General features: G+C 41.7%; 1 protein-coding gene across 1 annotated transcript in view; it reads left to right on the forward strand.

Moving 5' to 3' along the window:
- Positions 1-15160, forward strand: part of Zc3h7a (zinc finger CCCH-type containing 7A) — a 43671-nt gene extending 28511 nt beyond the window's left edge. The window contains exons 13-23 of the mRNA XM_057774590.1: positions 259-420; positions 2007-2203; positions 3219-3319; positions 4375-4556; positions 5373-5449; positions 6224-6357; positions 6665-6770; positions 8785-8893; positions 10620-10753; positions 12335-12498; positions 14263-15160. Of these exons, the coding sequence (XP_057630573.1) occupies positions 259-420; positions 2007-2203; positions 3219-3319; positions 4375-4556; positions 5373-5449; positions 6224-6357; positions 6665-6770; positions 8785-8893; positions 10620-10753; positions 12335-12498; positions 14263-14452 (1556 nt within the window). The 3' untranslated portion in view covers positions 14453-15160. The remainder of the gene's footprint in view (positions 1-258; positions 421-2006; positions 2204-3218; positions 3320-4374; positions 4557-5372; positions 5450-6223; positions 6358-6664; positions 6771-8784; positions 8894-10619; positions 10754-12334; positions 12499-14262) is intronic.
- Positions 15161-15595: the final 435 nt, after the last annotated feature.

Consider the following 15595-nt stretch of genomic DNA (forward strand, 5'->3'; position numbering starts at 1 on the left):
GTTGCCTTCTTTTAGTTTATGAGCGATTAGAATTCTTATCTGGATCATTTCCCTCAGTAAGGTGCCTTAACAGGGCTGCTGTTGAGTAGAACACTGTATGTACTTGGTGACAAAGACACAAGTCTACTCAAGCAGCCTGTCCTTAGGTTTGGGGCCCGTGTAGTCAGTGTCCACTGTTCATGGCTGCTTATAAACTGCCTATAAAATTAAAAGGTGTTTGTTCTGCCTATGAGCAATCTTTTTTTATGTCTTTTTCAGGCCCTAAGTTAATGGATTTCACTTACCATGCTAATCTTGATCATAAATGTAAGAAAGATATTTTAATTGGTAGGATAAAAAATGTTGAAGATAAATCATGGAAAAAAATACGTCCAAGACCAACAAAAACAAATTATGAAGGACCGTATTATATATGTAAAGGTATTTATTGTAATTGGTATATGTTATATGACTAATCAACTTTTGGCAAGTCACTGTGCTGACCACCAGGCGTTTTCCAGTAACTCTTGACTCCTTTTGTGTCAGTACTTCCTGTTAAAAATGCTTAGTCGGTGGTGGTGCACACCTTTAATCCTAGCACTCAGGAGGCAGAGGCAGGCGGATCTCTGCTTTCCAGGACAGCCTGGTCTACAGAACAAGTTCCAGGACTGGCTCCATAGCTACAGAGAAATCCTGTCTCAAACCACCTCCCCCCCCAAAAAAAAAAGACAAAAAAAAGATGCTTAGGTTAGGAGAAAAACAGTACTTTGAATCGATCAGTTCATATTTTCTGCTATTTTACTGTTTTTTTGTTTTGTGTGTGTGTGTTTTAACATTTTGAGTATATGTTATAGTTTGTGAAGACAAGGCCTAGATAGGGTTTTAAGTAGAGACTCCAGTTCCACCTCTGAGAGCCACAGTCCTGGAAGAGAGCTCTGAAAGCGCTCCTGAGAGTTTGCGTTCTCTTTTCGGTTTAAGCTTTGTCTGAGTGAGCTTTGAATGCCACTAAGGAAGAAAGAAAAAAGAAAGACAACCACTAAGATGATTTTATTTGTTTATTCATTTATTTATTTTTGGTTTTTCGAGACAGGGTTTCTCTGTAGCTTTGGAGCCTGTCTTGGAACTAGCTCTTATAGACCAGGCTGGCCTTGAACTCACAGAGATCCTCCTGCCTCTGCCTCCCAAGTGCTGGGATTAAAGGTGTGCACCACCACCACCCAGCTTTATTATTTTTTTGTAGTTTTTATTTTATTTATGAATTTTATGTGTACAAGTGTTTTGTCTGAGTATATGTCTGTGCATCTGAATATATATTTGTTCGTGGCCTGAGGAGTCCAGAAGAGCATTTTTATCCCTTGGACCTGCAGTTATAGAGGGTAGTGAACCGCCATGTAGGTGCTGGGAATGGAACCTGGGTCCTCTGCAAGAGCAGCCAGTGCTCTAAACTGCTGAGCCGTCTTCCCAGCCTGATTTTTTAAAATTTCTTATGTATACATTGTTCAGCCTGCATGCTAGAGGAAGGCACCAGATCTCACTATAGATGGTTATGAACCACCCTGTGGGTGTTGGGAATTTGGACTCAGGTCCTCTGGAAGAGCAGCCAGTGAGTATTTCTCACTGCTGAGGCATCTCTCCAGCCCCTCAATTTTTTTTTTTGTGTGTGTGTGTGTGTGTGTGTGTGTGTGTGAGAGAGAGAGAGAGAGAGAGACTATTTGTTGTTCAAAATGACATTTGCATACAGATGTAATACCTGCTTTGGTCATATTCACCTGTTACCCTCTCAGGTCCCACCTTCCCCACAAAATGTTTTTTTTTAACCTTAATAGGATATACGTGTGACTATTGCAGTGTCTTCTCCCATTGCAGTTAAACATTTCTGCTTGACTGAATCTTACCCCATGCTCCATAGGGATGGCTGTTCTTGCTTGAAGCTCTCTGAATTATTAGGGATGTTCAGATGATGTTGTAACTGTGCTTGCCATTCGTTGGCCCTGGAACAGGTGTTTCTGACTCTCCTACTTTTCCAGATGTTGCTGCAGAGGATGAATGTCGATATTCTGGTCACTGTACATTCGCTTATTGCCAAGAAGAGATAGATGTGTGGACCCTTGAAAGAAAAGGGGCATTTAGTCGAGAGGCTTTCTTTGGTGGCAATGGAAAGATCAGTCTTACTGTGGTCAAACTTCTTCAAGAGCATCTTGGAGAGTTTACATTCCTTTGTGAGGTGATTTCTTCATGACTCATTTTCTGCTGTAAAATTTGATGATATGGTGGGAGAGTGTAACTCCTTAGAGAGCTCTTGCCTGGCATACATAGATGTCCCAGCACTGTTCTTAAAACCATTGTGGCTAGCCGGGCGGTGGTGGCACACGCCTTTAATCCCAGCATTTGGGAGGCAGAGGCAGGTGAATCTCTGTGAGTTCGAGACCAGCCTGGTCTACAAGAGCTAGTTCCAAGACAGGCTCCAAAGCCACAGAGAAACCCTGTCTCGAAAAACCAAAAACAAACAAGCAAACAAACCAAAAAAAAACATTGTGGCTAGGTGCTGTGGTGCACGTCTTTAACCCAGCATTTGGGAAGCAGAAGAAGACAGATTTCTGTGGTTGCAAGGTCAGCCAGAGTGAGCTCCAGGTCTTCCAGGGCTACTTAGTTAGACTCTTGTTTCATTCAACAAAAAACAACAACAGCAACAAAAATTGTGTTCAGGTATGATGGCACCCACCTTTAACCCAGCACTCCTGGAAGGCAAAGGCAGGTAAGTCTCTGTGAGTTTTAGGTCAGTCTTATCTACATAGTGAATTTTAGGTCAGCCAAGGATACCAATGATTCCCTTTCAAGAAAACAGAAATCTCTAAAAATTTCTGATTTGTAAGCCTCAGTCTATAAAGTGCTCAGCAGACCCTGTCATATTGTAAAGTAGTCACTCAGTAACCAGTCGCCTCTCTACCAGTGTATGAAAAAATAGGAGAAATCTGAGCCTGGTGGTGCATGCCTATAATCCCAGTGTGCAGGAGTTTGAGGGAGAAGGACCACTGTAAGTTCAAAGCCATTCTGAACTATACAGAGATCCTGTCTCAAAATAGCCAGAGCAGAATGAATGGTAGTAAGGTTTCATGTTGAGTATCAATTGGCACATATTTTAAATCCATAAAAGGTACTGAAACTAAGGCAGTATTCTTGGCACAGAACTCAGACTTGTGTTTATTTGTGTGATAATTTTCTTTTTTTCTCTATTTCAGAAATGTTTTGATCATAAACCTAGAATAATAAGCAAAAGAAATAAAGATAATTCCACTGCTTGTTCTCACCCGGTTACAAAGCATGAATTTGAGGACAATAAGTATGTTGGTGATTTCTCATTTTTTTTTTTATTTTTATTCTTTTTTAATTAAAATTTCCACCTGCTCCCCGTTTCCCATTTCCCTCCCCTCCTCCCAAATATTACCCCCTCCCCCCGATTTCTCATTTTTATAGTGACAAAAAATAGATTTTCATAGATCTAATAAAGGCAATAGTAGACTAGGTATCGGGATATACACAGTTAACATTAGCAGAGGAGGCAAAGTTAGGTAGACCTGGACTTCAGGACAGCCAGGGCTCTAGAGTGAGACCACGCTGCCTCAGTGAAAATAAATGAAGAAAGAAAAAAGGCAGGATAAGGCATTTCTCCTGCTCTTCTGTTCTTCTGAGAAGCAATAACTATTTTAAATGTCTTTTAGCTGGGTGTTACGGCATATGCCTGTAATCTCGGCACTCAGGAAGATCACAAGTTTGAATCTAGCATGGCCTACATGGTAAACTAGGACAGCTGGTTCTAATTTAGAAGCCAGTCTCAATACAGCAAAACAGTGAACCAGTGAAATGACTCAGTAGGCAGAGGCACTTTTTACCAAGTCTGATGGCCTGAGTTCATCTCCAGGACCCACATGGTAGAATAAACAGAACCTGTTCCAAGTTGTTCTCTGGCCTCCAAATGTAGAGCATGGACACACATGCGCGCACGCACACACACGTTAAATAAATGTAATAGAAAAGGCAAAAAACTTTTTAAAAATGCTTCTTTTGCCCGTTTGAGAATTAAGTAACTAAATTACTTAGAATTACTAGATTATTTAATATAGAAGATCATATTAATTTACAGCTTCTTGTGACATGCATTTAGATTTTTCTTGTTTAAACTGTAATTAGAAATTAGTTATGTGCATAATTTTTTCTGGCACTGGTTTTAATAAAATGGTTTTTCTGACTAGAACTTGACATTGTGTATGTGTGTGTATATATATATGTATGTATATGTGTATATATATGTATATGTGCATGGTTATTCAAAGTTGGAAGAACAGCATTAAAACGTTACTTTCTTTCTTTCTTTCTTTCTTTTTTTTTTGGTCTTAGGTGCCTTGTCCACATTTTGAGAGAGACCACAGTAAAATATTCCAAAATACGTTCTTTTCATAGTCAGTGTCAGCTTGATCTGTGTCGACATGAGGTCCGTTACGGTTGCTTAAGGGAAGATGAGTGCTTCTATGCCCATAGTCTTATTGAATTGAAAGTATGGATAATGCAAAATGAAAGAGGTGGGTCTGTGTTGGCTTGTTAACTGTCCCTGTATGAGGAATCAGGGAGTGCCAGAACAGTCGTAAGGGGAGTTACCTTCTTAGCTAGTTGATTTGATAGCAGTAGGCAAAGACACTTGTTGCCAAGCCTGCTGACCCTGGAATCCATGCGACGAAAGGAGAGAGCTGACTCCTGCACCTTGTCCTCTGATCTCCCCTTGTGCACAGAACAGAGTAAATAAATTACTTGTAATAAAATATGTAAGTGTGCTGTTACACAAAGAAGCCCTGTCTTGAAAAACCAAAAAAAAAAAAAGTGAAGTTCCAACCCTCAGGACCAGCGTTAGGATTGAACTTAGGGCTGTGTGCATGCTGGGCAAGCTCTTGACCACTGAGCTTCGTCTCCAGTCCATTTTCACTGTTTCTGTCACTACATTGTTGAGCTAGCCTAAAACTCACTCTGTAGCCCAAGCTGATCTTGAATTTGGAATCCTCTTGCCTTAACTTTCTGAGCAGCTGAAGATTACAGGACTGGAGCCACCATGTTTGGCTACTATAGTGTTTGTTTTAAAGAGTTACCTATTTTGGATGTGGTTTCATGCAGTTAATGATTGATATTTACATGTAGCATGGATTTTAAGAATGGAGAAAGGATTCCTCAGAAGGCATAAAGAACTGTGCTTGTAAATATTCTATTTTGAAAAATGTAATGCGATGTACATTCGTCTCTGATGGATCTGGCTGCCTGAGAACTGGGGAGTCAGGGTTCTGTATGTCACTGACCCAAATGGGTGGGTACTGTGCTGTGTTCTTAAGAGAAACTTATCCATTTCCTAGGTATCTCCCATGATGTTATTGCTCAAGAATCCAAACAGTATTGGAGAAGTTTGGAAGCAAGCATGCCTGGAACTCAGGTATTATCCCTTGTTCGTGTCCTTGTGAGTTGGCGCCTTTCTGGAATTGCCTAGTTGGTGCCAGGTTGGTGACAGGTTCAGGTTCATGCTTGCAGTCCTTAGTATTTCTTCCGCTGAGTACTCTCCTGTGAAAAAGTCATCTGCATTGATCACCATAGAGAAGAAAATGGCATCCTGTATTGTCTGCTAAAGACATACAGCACTGCTTTCTTTTCTAGTTTAGTTGGGGGAAACACTGGGTCTTGGACTTTGGCAATTCTTACTTAAGAGAGAGATGGGCTGTGTTTTGTTTCTGTGTCCTTGGTTAAGTTGTTAAGTCATTCATTCATTCATTCATTCTTCTCCACCACCCGAAAGCCACTCTCAGCTCCAGTAGTTAGTTACAAAAGGAGCTGTCTTGTTTTTGTTTTATTTTTTTAATTTTTTGTTTGTTTTTCAAGACAGGGTTTCTTTATATAGCCCTGGCTGTCCTGGAACTCATTCTGTAGACCAGGCTGGCCTCAAACTGAGAGATCCACCTGCCTCTGCCTCCCAAGTCTGGTATTAAAGGCTTGTACCAAAAAACTAGCTTTTGTCAGTTGAGGTGTGGTGTGTGGTGTGTATAGTCAGTTTTGATCAGATTCTTTTGTGTATGTGAGACAGTTTAGATTCATTATCCGCATATATTATTTGTCAAGTCTAGACAACTAAACTATCGTGGTACAGATGCATTGCAATTTAATATGCTGGTTTAGGAAATTGTTTTCTGTTATAATTGGTCTTTCATTGTTTAAGGTACTTGGCAATCAGATAATGCCTGGATTACTTAATATGAAGATAAAATTTGTATGTGCTCAGTGTCTGAGAAATGGCCAAGTCATTGAACCAGACAAGAACAGAAAGTACTGTAGTGCCAAAGCACAGCACTCGTAAGTATGTGTGGATGCCTGTCAGTCCCTGCACTTCATGGGGTGCAGTCATGCCTATAGAAAGGAGGCCAGGACAGGAAAGTCAATAGTAGATGTACGAACAAAGTGAAAGGGGGAGGCTTTTAGGACATAGCAGGTGATAGTTCACAAGTGCTGTTTTCTTTGTTGAGAATTCAGTCAGTGCTGATAATGAAGAGACCCATGAACAGGAGATCTCTGATCCCTTGGGTACCCATGCTGTGCCTCTCCTTTCAGGTTACGTCGTCTTTGCCCAAATGTTGTATTTTCTGAACTCCATGTTTTTTAGGTGGACCAAAGAGCGTCGTGCGATGAGAGCGATGTCTTCTGAACGTAAGAAGTGGAAGAACATCCGTCCTCTCCCCACAAAGAAACAAATGCCTTTACAGTTTGATGTACATACGTAATTTTTAAGCCACTTTTTTAAATTAGGCATTTCCAATTATTAGAAATTAGTCCTAATTTAGATTGAAGCTCAAAACCCTTTAAGTGCTGCTGAAATTGAATCTGTTTTTTTGTTTTGATTTTGCTTTTTGCTTGCCCTTTGGTGTATGTGTGTGACTCCAGCAGTTTTTATATTGATTGGTACTTCATAGATTACTTGGACAGAGTGAAAAGATAACCGGACTTGAGGAAAAGTGAGGGAATTCTGCGTCACCTGTGTGGCTTGCAGCTCTGTTAACTTAGTCACAAGGCAGTCTTTGCAAGGCTGTTTGTCTAGAGTGGAATTAGATGACTTTTGTATGAAAAGTTAAGAGATTAATTGGAAACTTGATATCTTGGGCATTAAAAGGATAAGGTTGTATGTGTACCAGAGACTTCGCTAAAACATGCATCTGGGCTAAGTTGTATCTCAGTGGTAGAGTACTTGTCTAGCGTATGTGAGGTCCTGAGTTCAATCCCCATTACTACTGTGATTCTTATTGTAGTTTCTGAGGCAGATGTTCGGGGCTGTTGATTTTTATTTAATCTTCAATGTGGTGAGCTCTATCACATAACATTTCAATAGCTTATTGCCTCTTTTCCTCCAGTCATGTTAGGTGTTGCTAGAACAAATAATCCTCTGTGTGTGTGTGTGTGTGTGTGTGTGTGTGTGTGTAAGACTGTGCAGAAAATAATCTTTCAGAAGGTCCCTGTCCCATGTCTTGGCTTCATTTGCAAATCTGTTAAATTGGGATCATTATACCATAGAGACAGTAATATCTCATGAGAGTCTTTGAAATCCAGCACAGTCCTGGTCTTGTCCTTCGTATTCCCTGTTTCTTATCTTTGAAAGACTTTGGGTAAGCCAGGAGTGGCAGCTCACCTGTGATTCCAACACTCAGAATGTAGAGGCAGAATTGTTAATGCAGAGGCAGGAGAGTCACCACAAGTTTAAGACCAGCCTAGTGTACAAAGTAAGCAAATTCCATGCCAGCCAGGGTTACATAAACAGGCCGTGTCTCAAAGTCTCAAACAAGAGGGAAAAAAAAGAATGTGCCCTAGCTAGTGATTACACTGTCTTATTGAATAGGCTGTTAACCTCTTGTAGGTTTTCATGTGGGATTACTGAATTTCATCCCAAGAGAAAATTTAGTGTTGGGATTTTGCAAAAGCAAATGCTGAGCATTCACAGTTCTGCAAGATGAATAGTGGGAAGAGCAGACGTAGCCAAGGTAGCAATTAAGGGTTAATGTTGTATCACAACCAGCTAGCTGGCGAGACCTAGAAATGTGCTTTCTTGGTGATGGAGGTTTTCCTTGTTCTTGGAGACTAGTGACTCTTAGGGAAAACTTCTGATGATTACTGTCACTTCGTGTTTTTACTAGTGCAACGTTTCCATTGTTGATTAAAATCCCACATAACCAGAGGACTTCTGTTTGAGAGCCTCTTAACTCCCTGACATGGTTAGTGTAGCTGTCTTCAGAGACACTGTGTCTAGTGAGTTGTGGCTAAGGTTAGCTCTCGGTGTAGGGTCATTAGCACTTTGAGTCTGGAAGCTTCCCGGCAGTGTCTAGTAACTTGGAGCAAGCTATAGTCTCTTTCTGTTCCCAGGACTGATTTGGAAGCATCCGGAATATTCTAGGAAGAGACAGGCAGGGCATCAGATGTGCTCTGTAGAGATAAGGTCCCCAGTGTGTGACTTTGTAGGAAATCTGTGCTACTTAATTCTGTGCTTCACTTTCTTTGGGAAATTCTGAAATAGAAATGTTTGCTGTCACTATGTCAAGTATTTTGGGCTTATGATCCATTTGAATGGAATTAATCTTGAAGTTTGTACTGCTAAGCACTGATAGCAACACTTACTTTGTTTAAATGTAAACATTAATTATACTTAGTGCCCTGTTTTAAAGTGTATGCGTGTGCATGTGTATAGATGTATACGTGTGTGTTTATACATATACATATATTTATTTATTTTTCACACAGCTATGCAATCATATTGCTTCTGGAAAAAAATGTCAGTATGTTGGCAACTGTTCTTTTGCTCATAGTCATGAGGAGCGTGAAGTGTGGACTTACATGAAGGATAATAAAAGTAAGTTCGTGCTATTTATGTCCTTTGTCTTCTGTAAAGTTCAGTTCCCCATGAACACCGCAAACCGCTTGCATGGTTTTGGCTACAGCTGGAAACGTGACCATGGCCTCCTTGGTGTGGAAACTGACTTTTTTTTTTTAACTTTTTGAGATAAGGTTTCTCTGTGAACTTGCTCTGTAGACCAGGCTGGGATTAAAGGCATGAGCCACCACTGCCCGACCTGTGGAAATTGACTTCTGATGTGGGTTTGGTTAGACCACATTTGGGTGTGAATCTGTAGTTCCTTATCCTGGGTATAATAGGCATCTTCCTTACAAGAAAGAAGCCCAGGATAGCTTAGTTGGTGTGACTTTAAACAAGATTGCCTCATTGGTCCATCAGGTGGATGAGAGTTTGAGAGGCGCTTCAGACAACCTTTACTTTTGAACCTAAACAGTTTTACTACAGAAATTTTTGTTTTAATTAAAAAAAACACACACACACACACACTGATAGAAATGCATGCATCCAATCCCTCTATTACAAGAATCGTTTGGAATGAAGGCCAACCTGCCATGTGATTTGTGTGGAGTGGATGCCCTCTTGTTGTACTTAAAGTAGGCCTTCCTGAGGCTTTTCCTGCGTTGTCAGGAGTCTGGAGTCTTCCATGACTCCTGCCGCCACGCTCTGAAGGAAGAACAATCTCTAGTTTTATGCCTCATCTCTGATTGATGATTGAATGTTAGAAAATTTCAAAGCCAAATTTAGAGTACCAGAGTTTTAACACTGTTTCTCAGCTGGGAATATATTTTGCTGCATAGCCTTCCTTCCCTGGGAACATCTGGGCCTGTGTGGAGACGCTGTCATCCATGACCCGGGAAGATGTGCTACTGGCTTCTAAAGAAAGGGCCCAGGGGTGCTTCTAAATAGCCTGTAATGGATTAGACAGTGCATTATCCAGCCAGAAAGGAGCAGAGCTGACTTTAGTAAAACCCTGGCCTTAGGCTTGACAATAATGTAGAATGTACCTGTCCTTACCCAGGAACCAGCCTGCAACCACTGTCCAGTGATATTGTACATTGCACTCCAGCATGCTGATGCTCTAGGACTGTGGCTTGATTGTTGGGCCCCTAGCAAGGTCAAACCTTGCGTCTGTGGGGTTTCCCATCTTTCACAATGACCAGGATGTATGTCAGCTGCAACCGTTCTCTTCCTGTAAGGCACCTCCTGTGGTGACAACACTGAAGAGTTAGTGTAGCACAGGGTGACCTGAAGTAGTGCTGAGGCCTTTTGTGCGCAGCCTTGTGATGTTCCTGAGTTTTAAACACTTCCAAGTGTCTTGCAAATACAGGAAGGAGTTAATAATGAAGCTATTTTTGTACTATTAACAAGTCCTGAAAACTGGTTCTTCTGCCTGAAAGTTTATCTGCTGCTTAGATTGGATTTGTCATCTCTCAGGTCTAATGTAATATCTGTTTAGTTTTGTTTTGCTTCATTTTATTTATTTATTGGGGGGTGCAGGGTTTCTCTGTGTAGCCCTGGCTGTCCCAGAACTTGCTCTGTAGGTCAGCATGGTTTCAAACTTAGAGATCTGTCGGTGTCTGCCTCCCAAATGCTAAGAATAAAGGCATGAGTCACCATGACGTTTGTTTTGAAAATGTACTGAGTGATAGTAAATACACATGCTTGTTTGTGTATTTGAATGGCATTTCCTGGTTGTTTCTAAACACAGTTTCTTTTTCCTCAGTACATGATATAGAGCAGTTTTATGAACTCTGGCTGAAGAATCAAAAAAGTGAAAAAAGTGATGATGTAGCCAGTCACTGTAACAAAGAAAATGGGAAGCAGATCCACATGCCAACAGATTATGCTGAAATTTCTGTAAGTACCATTGCTAACTCACTTGTGCTTCGGGACTGCTCCTGCAGCTTTCCCCTCTCACTTCTCCAAAGCCTGGCCCTGTCATCTTCTGGTGTCTTCTTTCTACTATGCTTTTTTGCCATTAGCTTAAGTCTCCTGTGCCTGAAATATTCTTGCTTGAATTTTTATTTTCAAAAACATAAAGAAGTTTGGTTGGGATGGAGCTCTATTGGTAGAGTCCTTACCTAGCATGCACAATCCCCTGGGTTCAATCCCCAGCACCACATCAGCTGGGTGCTACATGCCTGTAATACCAGCACTCTTGGGAAGTCAAAGTAGAAGCATCAGAAATCCAAGGCCATCCTTGGCTATCTGGCAAATTAGAGGTCATCTGGGCTATGTAAGAACCTGTCTCAGCCAGGTGGTGGTGGTGCACACCTTTAATCCCAGCACTTGGGAGGCAGAGGCAGAAGCAGGCAGATCTCTAAGTTCAAGGCCAGCCTGGTCTACAGAATGAACCTCAGGACAGGCTCGAAAACTACACAGAAAAACAAAACAAAAAAGAGAGAGAGAACCTGTCTCTAAAACCAAAATTGTTACACACCTTTAATCTCAGCACTTGGGTGATCTCTTGAGTTTAAGGTCAGCCAGAGCTCCACAATGAGACCTGTGCAAAAAGTGAAGAAAACATGAATGGCTTGAGTCTACTATTCCACATTAAGTGATGTTAATACTTGGTGTCTGTAATATAGGTGAAGGTTCTACAGATAAAGTTGGAAGTGTGTCTGTTCTTCCCAGAGAAACAAGATCCAGGGGATGTATTTCCCTATATGTTTATATATCAGTGATGTGACCTTTTTTCTTTTAAATGAAAGGCAGGAGTTCACTCTTTGGCCCAAGCTGACCTTGAATTTGAACAGTCTTCTTAGTCTGCAGAGCCCTGGGATTACAGGCATTAGCCACCACACCTGGCCATTATATGTGGTTATTCTTCCTTTGTGTTGGCCTGGCATGTTTATACCCAGCAGGAGTGTGTGTGCTGCTGCCATTTGTCTTTTGCTTCTCACCCATGTCCATCACCACTGCAGGGCTGTGTCTGTCCTGGTCTTTTGTGTCTCTGCTCAGGGCACATATGAGTTTGAATCTTTCCTTATACTTAAACCTCTTTGTGATGTGTAACTTTGTCCGTGAAGGGCCAGCATATTTACTTTCTGGGTATCTGGTGCAAATCTGGTATAGTCAGTGCAAATCTGGTATAGAATTGCTGCTGGTCATTCTAGAGCTGGCCCACTCTGACCTTAATGCATGTCCTGCTTTTCCTTGGGGTGTAAACTTCTACCCAGAATACTTATCTGCTTCTCAGATGACTTTGCTTGTACAGCAGCTTCTCTTGGCCTCCTTGTCAGAACTTAACTAGATGACTAGCACAGGACCCAACCACTCATGTATGTTCCAATACTGTAGTTGGTCCTGTTCTGGTGCTACCTCTGATTCTGGGTTATATGTCCCTTGCTTGACTTCCCCAGAGTGGAGCCTGGGCTGAGCTCAGGCCGCATTGGGAGGTGCAGGCTCTCAGGCAGCACATCTTCCCACACGCTTTAGGTGGACTTCCACTGCTGGATGTGTGGGAAGAATTGTAACAGTGAGAAGCAATGGCAAGGTCATATCTCCTCCGAGAAGCACAAAGAGAAGGTTTTCCACACTGAGGATGACCAGTATTGCTGGCAGCACCGCTTCCCCACTGGGAACTTCAGTATTTGTGAGAGGTATGTAGGCCCTTGGCAGCTTCTCCCTGTGAAAACAGCTGATCTCATGGTACTTCTTTGGTTATTGTATCTGCAGACAGAATAGGATGTAGGTGGTAGTCTCGTTATAGGCCCTGGAAGGATAGGAATATGCAGGTGCACCTATGTTATAGTGTTCTGTCCCGGGACGAGAGGCTGTGCAGGTGTGCCTATCCAAACTCACCATATCTCCTCGGAGAAGCACAAAGAGAAGGTTTTCCACACTGAGGATGACCAGTATTGCTGTCATCTGTGGATTCTCATCTCTAATTCTCTAAGCTTTTGTCACAATCTTTGCTCACGATAAATGGTCATCAAATAGAGGTGGCCTTTAGCGGAATGACTCAGCAGTTATGAGCACCTGCTGCTCTTAGAGAGGACCCAGGTCACAGTCACCTGTAATTTCAGGTTCCAAGGGCTCTGACATGCTCTTCTGGTCTCTGCAGGCATTTACATGCATATGGTACACACATATACTTAGGCATATTTATATATCCTGAAAATAAAAAACAATTAACAGAAAGAAAGAAAATAGGAGCATAATTGTCTTAGAAAAAAATTAAATAAAAAGTGGGTGTGGGTATGGGGATTCATGCCGATAATCCTAGCAGCAGGAAGCCATCATCGGGAAATTACTTCAAGTTTGAGGCTAGTCTGAGCTACAAAATATCTCAATGAAAAAAAAAATGAACCCCCACCACCACCACCCCCTCCAAAGACAGGGTTTTTCTATGTCACAGCTCTGACTGTCCTGGAACTCACTTTGTAGACCAGGCTGACCTTGAACTCACAGAGATCTGCCTACCTCTGCTGGGATTAAAAACGTGCGAGTTCAGGACCAACCTGATCTATAGAATGAGTTCGAGGACAACCAGAGCTACACAGAGAAACCCTGTCTTGAAAAAAACCAAACAACAAAAAGAATTATTTTTTCTTATTTTTTTTCGAGACAGGGTTTCTCTGTGTGTAGCTCTGGGCTGTCCTGGAACTTGCTTTGTAGATCAGGCTGGCCTCAAACTCACTGAGATACACCTGCCTCTGCTTCCTAAGTGTGGGGGTTAAAGGCGCGCACCACCACTGCTGAATGATTTTCTTATTTTTTTTAATTTAATTTATTTATTCTTTTACATTTCCCCATCCCCAACCAGAGGCTGGGAAGATGATCTAGCAGGTATGAACACTGCTTAGTGCCTAAGGGTGAGGACCCGAGTTCAAATTCCCAGAACCCATGTAAAAAGCCAGACATGTTTGCCAGTAGGAAGCGTGGGGACAGAATGGTTGATGGAACTTGCTTACCACCAGCCTAGCTTAGGTTCAGTGAGAGACCCTTTAAGGGGATTACGGGGAGAGTGGTGCAGCAGGGCCCCCAGTGACCCTTCTCTACTGTCCACACACCAGCCTGGCACTGTTCCACTGAGCTATACCCCCAGCCCAAGTCTGTACTTTCTGATAAGTTCTTTGAAATAAATTCATAGCACTAATTTCCCTATAATGTATATTGTGCCTATTCAAGACTTGTTTCCCAGGTTTAAGCTTCCCAACTGGGTCTGGGATGCAACTCAAATGGTTAGAAGGGACATGGAGTTAGTAGGCAGGAGGTCCTGTCTGTTATCCCCAGCAGCAAAAACAGTGGGACACGATAAGCTGTGACTGCAGAAGGTACGTGCAGGTAGGTGGGTCATCAGTTAAGGAAGACTGTGTTCTAATTGCCTCATGGATGCTAAGCACGCTGCCTCCTCCTGACAGGTATATGAATGGCTCCTGCACAGAAGGAAACAACTGTAAATTTGCACATGGAAATGCTGAACTTCATGAATGGGAAGAAAGAAAGAAGGCCCTAGAGATGAAACTCAACAAAGCACGAAAAGATCACTTAATTGCCCCAAATGATAATGACTTTGGAAAATATAGTTTTTTGTTTAAAGATTTAAACTAACACACTGGCTTTTATGTAACCCAATCAGAGCACTGACCAGAAAAATTGGAGGTGTTGAAAAGCACGTAGCAGAGGAGCCGCAGGTTTTCTGCTTGATTGGTATCTATCGTTCTCCTGAGCAGCAACCCACAGTAGATAGGAAACGGCTGTTTGATAGACCTGGCCTAGCTCTCACGGAGCCACTGGCATCAGATGGCAAAGTGACTTGCTGCTGGTTGCTGTCTGTTGGACAGACTTGGATGAGGTGTGTTGAGAAGGAGGGTAAAGTTCCCATCTAGGATGACTCTGAGTTGGTTCATCAGATAAGAACCATGACCATGAGAGAATAAGTGGACACTGGGGTCAGAATACATAAGGGATGAAATTAATTACATGTTTTAGTGGAACAAATTTATATAATATAATAAAGTTTGCTACTTATCTGTATGTAGGTTGCTAAAAAGGATTTTAACTCAGATTTTTAAGCCAAATAACCATTTAACACTACTATCTGTTAAATGGGGTATTTTCTGTATTTGTATGTTTCACTGTGGTAAGGGAAATGATGATCATGTACATCAAGAATATTTTGAAAATAATCAATTGACACAAATTTTATTTCTTGGTCTTTTGCTGTTTGAATGATGATTTTTGAAAGATTAAACTTGTACTGTTGGTATTGTGTAGTGTAAGGACCAATATTGCCTGTATGTAATAAAAGATTTTATATAGCGATGACGTTCGTAGTTTTGGTGTAGTCTTTTCTCCATAAAGAATTATTGGAACAGGCTTTTACACAGGTCTTTTGGTTTTATTTTGTTTTTGGTGTGTGGCTTGAGCTCAGCACTTTTATTTTATTCTTTTGTTTTTTTGAGACATGGTTTCTCCATATAGCTCTGACTGTCCTGGAACTCTGTAGATTAGGCTGGCCTCGTCCAACACTCTGTACATGCTAAGTGGACACTACCTCTGAAGTAAATGCCAACCTGTTTTCACTGTTTTGAGGCAGAGCTGACCATGGGATTCTCCCGAGTGAGTGACTATAGGCATGTATCACAAGGCTGAGCTCACAAATTGGTGGTTTTTCTCGAGACAGGATCTTGCATAGTTCTATCTAGTCTAGCTTTGAATGCCTGAGCCTCCTGTTTCCACTTCCCAAGTGTA

The sequence above is a fragment of the Chionomys nivalis genome, chromosome 7 (assembly GCF_950005125.1).
Source record: "Chionomys nivalis chromosome 7, mChiNiv1.1, whole genome shotgun sequence".
Classification (NCBI taxonomy): Eukaryota; Metazoa; Chordata; class Mammalia; order Rodentia; family Cricetidae; genus Chionomys; species Chionomys nivalis.